Source organism: Camelus bactrianus, chromosome 10 (genome assembly GCF_048773025.1).
Source record: "Camelus bactrianus isolate YW-2024 breed Bactrian camel chromosome 10, ASM4877302v1, whole genome shotgun sequence".
Classification (NCBI taxonomy): domain Eukaryota; kingdom Metazoa; phylum Chordata; class Mammalia; order Artiodactyla; family Camelidae; genus Camelus; species Camelus bactrianus.
The window spans coordinates 10,795,987-10,808,657 of NC_133548.1; the positions used below are offsets into that span (position 1 = coordinate 10,795,987).

General features: G+C 40.5%; 2 protein-coding genes and 1 non-coding gene across 3 annotated transcripts; 1 reads left to right on the plus strand and 2 right to left on the minus strand.

The window, feature by feature from the left end:
* Positions 1–658: 658 nt before the first annotated feature.
* LOC105070073 (olfactory receptor 4D9) lies at positions 659–1,594 on the minus strand. Its single transcript, XM_010956351.2, has one exon. It carries the CDS (start codon positions 1,592–1,594, stop codon positions 659–661), a length of 936 nt encoding a protein of 311 aa, XP_010954653.2.
* Positions 1,595–10,220: 8,626 nt separating this feature from the next.
* LOC105070072 (olfactory receptor 4D11) lies at positions 10,221–11,156 on the minus strand. Its single transcript, XM_010956350.1, has one exon. The coding sequence runs from the start codon at positions 11,154–11,156 to the stop codon at positions 10,221–10,223; it is 936 nt and encodes a 311-aa protein (XP_010954652.1).
* A 1,152-nt stretch (positions 11,157–12,308) lies between these two features.
* Positions 12,309–12,381, plus strand: TRNAV-AAC (transfer RNA valine (anticodon AAC)). Its single transcript has one exon. It is a non-coding gene; the product is annotated as a tRNA-Val (tRNA).
* Positions 12,382–12,671: the final 290 nt, after the last annotated feature.

Below are 12,671 nucleotides of genomic sequence, written 5' to 3' on the forward strand. Positions count from 1 at the left end.
TGGTCTTCACTCCACGAGTGTGCTACTTTGTGGCTATAACGGGTTCACTGTCACACAAATGTGACACACTCTTACACCGTTCTTTCCCTCTGCACACACTGGTTTATTTGCTTGAACTGTCCCTCTCTGCCTTTTTACCCTTGGAAAGATCTACTTATTGCCAAATGTCTTTTGAAACTCCCAAGTAAAGTGCTTACAATATTTCCCCAACACTTTGTTCATATCTTCGTGAAAGCATCTTGCTGTATGCCTCTAAGACAGTATGTTTAATCTTTTTGCAGCAGTTTGAATCCTGGCACTGTCAGGCACATAATACGTGCTCTGTAAATACTCACGGAATGAATAATTGAAAGTGGGTAGTAGGAGACATAGACGGACCTCACCTTGAATCAATGTCTCCCTTAGTTCCCCAGCACATGCTCTGGGACCAACCTCTTTAAGACTCCACGGAGGGATGGGTAGAGCTCAGTGGTGGAGCACATGCTTAGCATGCACAAGGTCCTGGGTTCAATCCCCAGCACCTTCACTGAAAAAAAAAAAAGCCTCCATGGTATCCGTAGATGTTAATTGTTTTTGGCATTAAGATGATCTCCCATTTTGAGAAAGTAAAATTTAGTATTTATTTTAAAATGTTGGTATTATCTCATCCTCAAAGAATTTAAATCTTTTCCGAATGCCCGAGTCGTTTCTTTAATTTCCTCATGGCGGACTTCATTTCCTGATTTCTCAGGGTGTAGATCATAGGGTTGAGCAGAGGGGAGATGACAGTGAAGGTGACAGAGATGGCCTTATCCGTGGGGAGGGCAGTGAAGGGCCGGGCATAGACGTAGATGCAGGGCACAAAGTGCAGGGTCACCACTGTGATGTGGGAGGTGCAGGTGGAGATGGCTTTCTTCCTGCCCTCCCCTGCCTGGGACCTCAGCATCATGAGGATGACTGTGTAAGATATGAGGAGAAAGAAGAATATAAACCAACTGACAAGTCCGTTATTGGAAATCATCAGGAGCTCCAGAGTGAAGGTGTCAGTGCAGGCGAGTTTGAGGACCTGGGGGACATCACAGTAGAATGTGTCAAGAACATTGGGACCACAGAAGGGGAGTGGGAGCAACAGGGAAATCTGCACGATGGAGTGGACAAAGCCCCCCACCCAGGAGGCCACCACCAGGCTGGTGCATCTCTCCTTACTCATGACAGTCATATAGTGGAGGGGTCTTGAGATGGCTATGTAGCGATCAAAGGCCATCACAGAGAGAGAAAAAACATCCGCTCCACCCAGAAGGTGGAAGAAGAACATTTGAGTGACACAGCCATTGAAGGAGATGGTCTTTCTCTCTGATAGAAGATCAGCTAGGACCTTAGGAGCTGTGATGGAGGAGAAGCAGATGTCAAGCACAGAGAGATTGCGGAGCAGGAAGTACATGGGGGTGTGAAGGCGAGATTCACAGGTCACCGTGACCATGATGAGGAGGTTTCCCATCAGAGTCGTCATGTACACCGAAAACAAGAAGACAAATAAGACCCAGCTTAGCTCTCGAGACTGGGTAATTCCTAGGAAAATAATTTCTTTCACTCTGGTATAATTTCCCTGATCCATTGGGGCACAGATTCTTTTTCAGGTATATCTCTGTAAGAAATAACAGTGCCGTTAAATAACGTGTTATGAAATCTACTGTTGTCCTTTCTGTCCCATGTATTTGGTGTTCGCCTAGGAAATTCCTTTTACATGTACGGGCTCTGCCTGCAATTCTGTATTCTGCCATTAGGTAGAAGATGACCTGGGTTTTGACTGGAGTCATTCAAACAGATAGGTTCTATCACTGTGACCACTGAAACACAGGTGGCAGGTCTGTGAACCTACTCAATTCTACTTTTACTGTAACATATGATACTTAGTAAATAATAAGCATCAATTTTACAACACGAAGAATTTGTGTTCACAAAAAGCATCGTTAAGAGAATTAAAATAGAACTCACAAATGGGAGAAGACATTTACAATATGTCTAAGAAAAGAGTCACATCCAGAATATATACAGAACTTCTACAAATCAGTAAAACAAGGTAGATACCCAAACCAGAAAATGGCAAAAGGCACAAACCAAAACTTCACTTGGAATATCCAAATGCCAGTTCAACTTCATTACTGGGGAAATGAAAATTAAAATTATGGCAAGAAACTACTGCTTACACACCAAAATGGCTAAGTTGAAAAAGATGAAAAATACCAAGTGATGGTGAAGATGTGGAACAACTGAAACCCTCACACATGCTGGGGGTTGTATAAAATAACCAGTTTACTGTTTGATTATATCTACTAATGCTAATATCTATATCTTTATTATTCATTATCTTAAGATGGAGATTGATCTATCTGTTTATCAATCAATCAATCAATCTACCTATTTATCTACTTATCTCCCTGTTAAGAACAATCTTTGCCACCCCTGGGAAGTATGTGCACTATGTTATGTTCACCAAAAGACATATCCTAGAATATTCACAGCAGCACTGTTTGGAATTACTTAAAACTGAGGAATGACACCAATGCCCATTAACAGTAAAAAAGATAAGTGAATTGTGTTAAACTCACACACTACTATGCGACAATGGGAATAATCTACCCTGGATGTTCCCAACACTGGGAACAATATATATGAATCTCACAAACATAATATTAAGCCAAATAATCCAGACACAAAAGGGTGCACACACCCTTATTCTTTCACATGAAGAACAAAAATACACAAAACTAAAGGGAACATGAGGGAGACTTTTGAGGTGCTGATAATGTTCTGTTTTTTTTGTTTTCTGTTTTTTTTTTTGATCTGGGTGCTTGTTGCAAAGATACATTCAGCTTGTGTGACAATTCATGGAACTGTAGGCTCATGTGAGTTTTTCTGTTGTACTTTGGTAAAATGTTAAAAACAAGTATGGAGATTGCTATATAACATTTTAATCTCATGTCTAAAGAGTGAATTTCACTTAAGGTAAAAGTTAATTGACCACTCACTTTCCTAATGGTTATTTTATAATAAGTCAAGTTATAGCCTTTACCAGCTACAACCAGAGAGCTGTCTTCTTCTTCTTTTTTTTTTTTTTAACATTTTTTTTACTGAGTTATAGTCATTTTACAATGTTGTGTCAAATTCCAGTGTAGAGCACAATTTTTCAGTTATACATGAACATACATATATTCATTGTCACATATTTTTTTTGGCTGTGAGCCATAAGATCTTGTATATATTTCCCTGTGCTATACAGTATAATCTTGTTTATCTATTCTACACTTTGAAATCCCAGTCTGTCCCTTCCCACCCCCCCGCCCCCTTGGCAACCACAAGTTTGTATTCTATGTTTATGAGTCTGTTTCTGTTTTGTATTTATTTATTTATTTATTTTAGATTCCACATATGAGTGATCTCATATGGTATTTTCCTTTGTCTTTCTGGCTTACTTCACTTAGAATGACATTCTCCAGGAGCATCCATGTTACTGCAAATGGCGTCATGTTGTTGAGAGCTATCTTCTTATCTCTCTCTCTCTCTTTCTTACTTTAGGTCCTCCCAAATTCTTGTCTTAAGCAGTTGCCCTGCTGTCCACATATAGTTCTTTCTCCAATTCTGGTTTTAATTCTTCTATTTTTTTCTCCAGTTTTGCTCCTCTAATCTTAGAAAAAAAATCTTTTAAAGATCACAGTTCCCCAAGCAGCACTCTCCTTTCTACTCACACCAAAAAATGAGATAAGAGCCCCCTTTCTCATTCCATTGTTATTAATTATTGGTGTTTCATTCAACAATTTGGAGTGATAAGAATGAGTCTTCAGATCAGAAGAACGATCCCAGAGGTTTCAGGTGCCCAGCATCCCAGAATTAAAATTCCCTGAACTAACTACTTGCCATAACTACAAAGTGGAGAAATCATCCCCAAAGTAGTCTTTGGTTAATCTGGAATGCAGAGATATTTTAACTGATGACAGCGTCTTACTCTAGAATCTTTCTTTTGGATATTGGAAGGATAAGGGCATGGTTTTCAAATCTTCTGCTCAAGAAACCACGCGACAAGATTAAGGGTTCCCTGTGTCACCTTCTCTCCCTCCCTCCCTTTTCCTCTCTCCTGTCTTTCTTTACTATTTCTATTTTCTCTCCTTCCTCCAGATGTCTTTCCATGACTGTATGTGGGTTCTCCAGAAATAAGACTAATAGGATTTATATCTATATCTGTATACAGCCTACATTATCTATATGCAAACACATGAGAGAGAGAGAGAGAGAAAGAGACAGGGAGAGAGAGAGAGAATTCCTGTACAGAGCTGGCTCACACCACTGTGGAGGCTAAGTCCCGCCACCTGCCTGCAGGCTAGAGCCCCAGGAGAGCTGATGCTGTAATTCTGTCCAGTTCAGTGATCTGAGAACCAGGGGAGCCCACGGTGTAAATTATGTGATGAGACAAGATGTCCCAACTCAAGCAGTAAGGCAAGAATAAAGGGTATACGTTTCTCCTGCCTCTCCCTCTTTTGTTCTATTTAGGCCCTCAATGGACTGGAGGGAGTCAATCTATGGTAGGGGGGACAATTAATCTGCTTTACTGAGTCCATCAATTCAAATGCTAATCTCATCTGAAAATGCCCAGAAACAATGTCTCATCTGGGTACCCTGCAGCCAGTCCAGCTGACACACAAATTTAACCATCATAATGACATAGAGATGATTTTTTTGAAAGGGAGGTGACTCAAATATAGGTCCTTTCCTTAAGGAATTTACAGTTAAGATAATAAGAGTGTTGCAGTTTGTGGGATCGGCAGAAAGAAAAGCGAGGGGGTACAAAATCATGGGGATATACATGAAAAACAGTTCCATTTGGGCAAATAAGATTTGTAAACCTTGTCCAGGAGGCCTTCTGGGACAGTATCATAACCTACACTTGCATTTTGGAGACACATATGTGGAACATCCAAATTCTTTGTGCAGTTTGGGTTTAACCACTTCCTAGCTGGTTTGGCCCTGGGCAAGTTACTCAGTCATAGTACCAAACTCCTGAGCAACGTGTGTGAGGTTCACAGGACATGGTTGTACTATTGTAATTTATCTACAATATGATGATAGTAAGACCTTTCTCATAAGCCAGGTTCTTCTAAGGCGTAGGCAAGATTGCAAGTCTGTTTTGCAAACTGAAAGCAGCTCAAGATTCTGGTTTGGACAGTGGCTTCCCACCCTCACTAGCTCCAGGTGGGTGTGTCTGCCTCACAGGTCCCTTTGTGGGGACTTAACTGAGAGGAGCTCAACTTGCTACAAATCCTGTGGTTCAAAACCCTCTTCCCAACAATTTGGAATAAGTGTAAAATGCCATTTATCCTCTAGCGGTATTTTTCATTTTTGCTTAGGGATTTGAACTAAGGCATATGTTAAAAAAAGTCAGAATATTGTATCACACATCTGCCTACAGACATAAATAAATTGATTTCTGTATGCAGTTGTAAATACAGGTATTGATATTAAAAAAAAAACCATTACAGAAAAAAAATAAACTATAATCCTTAATCTGAAATCCAGTAGTCTGGCTGTAAGGCTTCGGTGGGTGGGTGGGTAGGAGAGGGTCTAAGCAACTTTCAAGGTCGCAGCATTCTAAAAATATGGGCAGAATAACGGAGGTCTGCTTGGCTTATTTTTTACTTGCTTTTAGTGAATATTTATGTTCATTTTATCGCTTCCAAAACCTGTCGCATCCATGTGAAATAGATAATATTATCCTGATTGCACAGAGGAAGAAACCAAGGCATGGAAAGATTAAGTAACTTGCTCAAAGTTTCTCTGCTGGTAGAGCCACGTCTCAAACTGAGATCTGCCTTATTCCAAAGTCTGATGCTTTTAATTACTGCAACTATATTTCTTCCCAGTGTTGATCAGCCCTTCCCCAAAACTCCTGCAAAGTAAAAAAAAATCCTTTGCAAATCAAGTGAATGTAGAATGTGAGTGTAAGAGAGTGGCGTTAGAAGCCGGCACACGGTGAGAGAAAAGTTTGGTTGAGAGTGACTTACTTACACGAAAGCATGTCAGAAGTAACTTGGGAAAATAAAGCAAAGTTTGAAAAGCAGACTTTGCAGTCCTCAGCGGTACCGTAACCAAGAACCTGCACCAACTACATAGTACTCTAATGTTAGATGCAGAAACGACTTCTGCGTGGCATTACTTCAAAATAATAATGGGTATTGTGGGTTCCTATGGATGCTGTCTTTTTTACAAAGACTGGGAACGATACTTTGAAAGTGCAGAATTATGCACGTTGCATTGAAACCCAAGCACACTAAAGAGGGAAGAGGGGAGACTGGATAAAGGAATACAGTTTTATGTGTTTTTGCAAAGTCAGAAGTAGGATCACGAGGCTTTCTTAGAAATCACCCAAAAGGGAACCACCCTTTGGAAACAAGCTTATCAAACACCTTGGACAGAGCCCACAAACTGAGGGTTACCTGCACACCCCAGGTTCCTACTAAGAATGCTGCTCTGTTCTCTCCACTGAGTTGAATCTCTGCCAGGTCTCCCACGTCTGTTTCCTCTTTCCCAATACTGAACAGCCTCTACTCTTGACTGAATTCCTAAAAGTTTTAGGAGCATTATTCATATTCAGTAGCACATGAGGGCACAGATAAGCTAGCCATTAAAACACCTTGCTCAAAGCCCCTCAAATTCCACTCTAGCCAAGAAGCAAAGCTGGCCAGACTGCATATACTGAATTCAGGAACTGTTCTCTTTAAGTGCTGTTTCTCCAAAGCAGTCAACCTCCTGAGAGCTGGGGATATTCGCATTTTCTCAAGTACCTTCAGAACAGTTCAAACCTCAACATCCTACCAAGTAAAATGCATCACCTCCCCTGGGGCCAACTGACCTTCTTCTGTTTTGCAAGACTCAAGTCCCCTCTTCCTAATAGTGAAAAACTACTGCTTTGCTTCGTTAAGAGCTTTGGTTTCAACAGGAACGTTCTATACACTTGCAGGGTTTCTAAAACATCAACACAAAGAGCTTTTCAGTTTCGGAAGTTCACACATACCAGCACCAACGGACTCAGTCTCCAGGTGAAAAATCGATCCTTTTATGATGCTCCAACTGCATCTCAGAAGGAGTAGGTTCTGGGGAAATTCTGTGTAGTGGACTGCCTACCTTAAGGGTAGTGATTTTGTTACGTTTTTCCTTCAGGTGGGAAAAGGCAGCCTCAGGGAATCACATCATTCTGACTCTTCCACGTTGCCTTACGGTACCTTGGCCACCTCTATTGGTCCCTCAGCCACAAGCCTAATAAAGGAATTAGCAAAGGGAATATTGCTGGGAATGAATGTGGAAGCTGAGTGGCCAATTCAATGGTGCTCTTGTGGGAGTCATTAAAAAGTTGCCAAGCGCTCCTCCTCCGTCTCTCTCCCCCTCCCTCATCTCTTCTCTGCCCCATCTCACAGATACGCGCAGAGACACTAAGTGCACATCCAGGACATAGCTTTTTCTCTTTCTCTAGAGGAACCGCATGAGACAGTGCCTTAGCCCCCTTGGCTGAGGTAGAAAGTGTCGTGTTAAACCACCCTATGGACTGTGCAGTTTCCCTCCTTATCAGAAGTGCTTTGCTTGCAATCAGCTGGGGGAGTGAAACTAAAGTAAGAGGGTAACAATAGAAAAATCAAACCTCTGTGGCTACTGTCAAGGTAGCTCTCAGAGACTGGATGGTGTAGATTTATACATACAATTTCTGTTTAATATGACATGTACATTGTCCCTATGTAATTATTTTCCTCTGCATCTCAGGGATCCGTGGCTCACTTAGAACCTAAGGAGGAAGCATGGTGGCAGTTCTTGATACTCATCAATTTAATTACTTCAGAATTTTTTTTTTGTGTTATGTGGTCCATGAGTACCCAGAGATGCTTATCATGAAAATGTTTGATTCAGGGGAGTAAAGTAGGAAAGGGTAGTTTTAAAGCTATCTATGTGCCCAGAGTCTGTTGAATTTTCTATGACTCTTTGCAGCAGAGCTTAAAAAATAGTAAAAACTGATTTAAATGAGAAAAATGCAGCCCAGCTTGTGATTTTATGTCATCCAGATTAAAAAATATATCTTTGTGTAATGAGATGCAATTGCTTTCCCTTTCTTCTGAATTATTGAATCAGATTATATTGCGTATTTAGATATAGTTTGAGGAAGTATCAGGGACAGTGTTGTGGCTGGGGTTCCTGAGTTCCTGCCTTCGTGGGATTATGCTTCTGAGATGCAGTATTCAGACTCCATAGGTCTTCGGTGCCATCAAGTTCTGACATAGTGATAAAACTATGATCTGAGTGAGTCAAAAGAGACAGAAAGTAAAAGAAAGGACATATTTGCATGAAATGGTTCATAAGGTGATTTGTGGTATGCATTTTTTCATAGGCAAGTTCATAAAGAAAAGCTTAGGAAGTCCAGAGACCAGAGCTACCTGAGTATATATATAAATGGAATACTACTCAGCCATAAAAAAGAATAAAATAATGCCATTTGCAGCAACATGGATGACCTGGAGATTGTCATACTAAGTGAAATAAGCTAGAAAGAGAAAGAAAAATACCATATATCACTTACACATGGACTATAAAAAATGACACAAATGAACTACTTTACAAAACAGAAACAGACTCATAGACACAGAGAACAAAGTTATGGTTACCAAAGGGGAAGATGGGGTCAGTGGAAGGATAAATTGGGAGTCTGGGGTTTACAGATACTAACTACTATATATAAAATAGATAACTTGTAGAGCCCAGGGAGCTAAATTCAATACCTTGTAACAGACTATAATGAAAAAGAATATGAAAAGGAGTGTGTGTGTGTGTATATATATACACACACATACATATATACACATACATATATATGTGTATATATATATATATACACACATACATATATATATATATATATATATATGAGTCACTAGGCAGTACACCAGAAACCAACATAACATTGTAAACTGACTATACTTCGATTAAAAAAATTTCTCCATTTGCCTTTGAGCATTTATTCTCTGCCAGACATTGTGTGTTTCATATATACCATCTTTTTCTATCCCTCACAATAACTCCATGAGACGGACAGTATAAGTACATTTGTGTAGGTGAACTGTGATCTGTTAAGAGTTAAAATAACTCAAGATACCACAGTTGGTGGAGGACAGAGGTAGGGTTTGGACCCAGGTCTGTATGACTCTGAAGTTAGAGCTTTCAACTACAATGTTTCACTTTTTACTTTACTTTTTTAATCATGTTGTTCCAGACAAAAACCACTCACCTGTACTGCCTCTTCACTAACAAATGGAAAAACAGACAGACTGGTTAGAGTTTATCTTCTCTAACACCTTCTCTGTCTCCAGTGGGAAGAATGTAAATCCTCAGTGGAAGCCAATCTGAGATTTGCACTAAGACTGCAGCTGAAAACCAGTTCTTGGATAATGTGACTGATGGTTCTTTGTGTAGGATCCCTGAGGTTGTCTGCCTTTGTCTAAACTTAACATGAGGATGTGAATCTGGCATGTCTAGTTCCGCATAAGATAAATCCCTTGAGGCCATTATGGGAAATCTTCCCAAGCTTCTTCATTCCTGATAGGAATCTGGCGGGGGTGGGGGGACCTCAATTATGTCCCTTTGAGGTTCTTAATAGGTCATAAGACCATATGAAGTTTACCAAAGCAGAAAAACTTTCTTAATCTGTGATGTACTCATATGTGTGTACTTCAGAGGCACTGATCATGAGATCTTTCTAGAAGAAGATTGCAGTTTGGCATGGACAGGCCCAGTAATGTAATAAATTACATTTATATGGTAGAAGAGCAATTAATTATCTGAAGACTTGTCTTTGTAACTAACTCGATGCAAGATCTTGAGCAAATCACTTTATCTTTAGTCTTCTATTTACTGACCTCTTGAAAAAGGGGTTGGATTCAGTCAGTCTCTACACCTGCCATATAGTTTTCATGTTTGACACATCATTACTTTGGTCTTTGAGTGGAAATACATCAATCAGCTCAGTTCTATCACATTAGATACTCATGCTTATCAATAGTTTGGGTTATCAGTAACATATTAAAATGAAAAATAAATTGTTACCTAGTACGTGTAGCTGGTCTATTGACAATATATTTGGGTAAATAAATATGACTCTGTGGAAAGAACAATGAAAGGAGTCTTTGCTGATGAAGAGGTTGGAGAGTCTTACTCTATCCCACTATGGAATGCACGAGTCTTCCCCTCAGTCTCCTCATGGCTGATTTCATCTCCTGGTTCCTCAGGGTGTAGATCATAGGATTGAGCAGAGGGGAGATGACAGTGAAGGTGACAGAGATGGCCTTATCCGTGGGGAGGGCGGTGAAGGGCCGGGCATAGACGTAGATGCAGGGCACAAAGTGCAGGGTCACCACCGTGATGTGGGAGGTGCAGGTGGAAATGGCTTTCTTCCTGCCCTCCCCTGTCTGGGACCTCAGCATCATGAGGATGACTGTGTAGGACACAAGCAAGAAGATAAACCACAGGGTTGTGACCAAGCCATTGTTGGAAATCATCAGCAGCTCAAGGGCAAAGGTGTCAGTGCAGGCGAGTTTGAGGACCTGGGGGACATCACAGTAGAACGTGTCAAGAATATTGGGACCACAGAAGGGGAGTGGGAGCAACAGGGAAATCTGCACGATGGAGTGGACAAAGCCCCCCACCCAGGAGGCCACAATGAGGGCAGCGCATCGCCCTCTGCTCATGATGGTCACGTAGTGCAGGGGCTTGGAGATGGCCATGTAGCGGTCAAAGGCCATGACAGAGAGGGAAAAAATATCTGCCCCACCGAGGAGGTGGAAGAAAAACATCTGCATCATGCAGCTTGTGTATGATATGGTCTTTATCTTGGTCAGGAGGTCTACTAGGACCTTGGGAGCAGTGATGGAGGAGAAGCAGATGTCCAGGATGGCTAGATTGCAGAGCAGGAAGTACATGGGGGTGTGAAGGCGAGACTCACAGGTCACGGTGACCATGATGAGGAGGTTTCCCAGAAGAGTCGTCATGTACACAAAACACAAAACAAGAAATAAGAGCAAGCTTAGGTCTGGGGACTGAGTAAGTCCCAGGAATATAAATTCTTTTACTCTGGTGCCATTTCCCAGCTCCATTGAATCATATTCTCTTCCTCTGTAGTTGGAAAAAATTAAAAATGTTGTTTCACAAAGCGTTTACTCTCCCTTATAGATTCAGGTTTATAGAGCCAGATGTTAGGTCTAAAAACTAATGAAGTATTATCACCACTGAAGAGCTGGAAGTATTGCTATCATGTGCAAAGTGGTATCTTATTACACAGCGTGCATTTAACAATTCTTTCTTCTGTAAATTATAAATATTTTAGAAAATGCATAAAATAATGTTCTAAATCTTTAAGTTCTAAGTTCAGACAGACTGGGTGCCGCATTTAAATGGTTTAAGAACCACTCGCTGCAGAATGGTTTTCTTTGGACTGAATTCTACAAAAGCACTCCTTTCTTTTTTAAAACCACAAATTTAATCCTATGGAAAATAAGAAAATCTTACCGCCATAAAATTCCTCTCTATTGCTCTAGTCTTCCTTAATGGGATTTCTTTGTTTCTGTCTTCACTTTAAACTACTTTATGTACCAAAACCACTGGCTGTTGAAATAACAGCAATAGAAATGAAAGTGTAATCAGAGCTTCTGTTCGTCTCTCTGATTTATTTCTTAAAAATTTTTTTGAGCTGTCATTGACACATAGACTCCGGCACTTGAAGTGGATGCTTTGATAGGTTTTGACATAAGCATATTCCCATGGCATCATCACTGTAGTTAAGACAGGTGATGTATTTATCACCCCAGAGTGTCCTCCTGACCCTTCATAATCTGTCCCCTCTGCCCTCCTTCTTCAGGCAACCACGGAGCTGCTTGCTTTCTGTCACTATACATTAGTCTGTATTTCTGGAATTGTCTGTGAATGGGAATCCTACAATATGTACTCTCTTTTTGTTTGACTTCTTTCACTTATAAAAATTATCCATGTTGTGGTGTAGGACAAGATTTGTTCCTCTTTATTGTACGGATATACCAGTTTGCTTATCCACTCACTTGTTGAATGTTTTGGTTGTTTCTAGTTTTGGGTTCTTACACACAAAGCATCTGTAAACATTTGTGCACAGGTCTTCATGTGGACACATGTTTTCATTTCATTTGGGCAAGTATCCAGGAGTAGAATGGCTGTCACTCTTAAAGAATTCAATAATAAGAAAAAAAAAACTCAATAAAAAGATAAAGGATCAGGGAGGAGGGTATAGCTCAGTGGTAGAGCACGTACTTAACATGCACGAGGTCCTGGGTTCGATCCCCAGTACCTCCATTAAAAATAAATCACTACCCCCCCAAATAAATAAATTATATATATAAAAAAAAGGACAAATGGTTTGAACAGACACCTCAAGGAGAAGATGTAGGGATAGCAAATAAGCATGTGAAAAGATGCTCACCGTCATTTATCACTGGGGAAATGTAAATGGCAACCACAGCAAGATAGGAGCACACACTGATTAGAATGGCTAAAATGAAAAAGACAGCTCTATGAAGAGCAGGCAAAAATGTGGAGGAACTGGAACTCTGGTGGGAACATAAAATGGTCCAATAGCCCTTAAA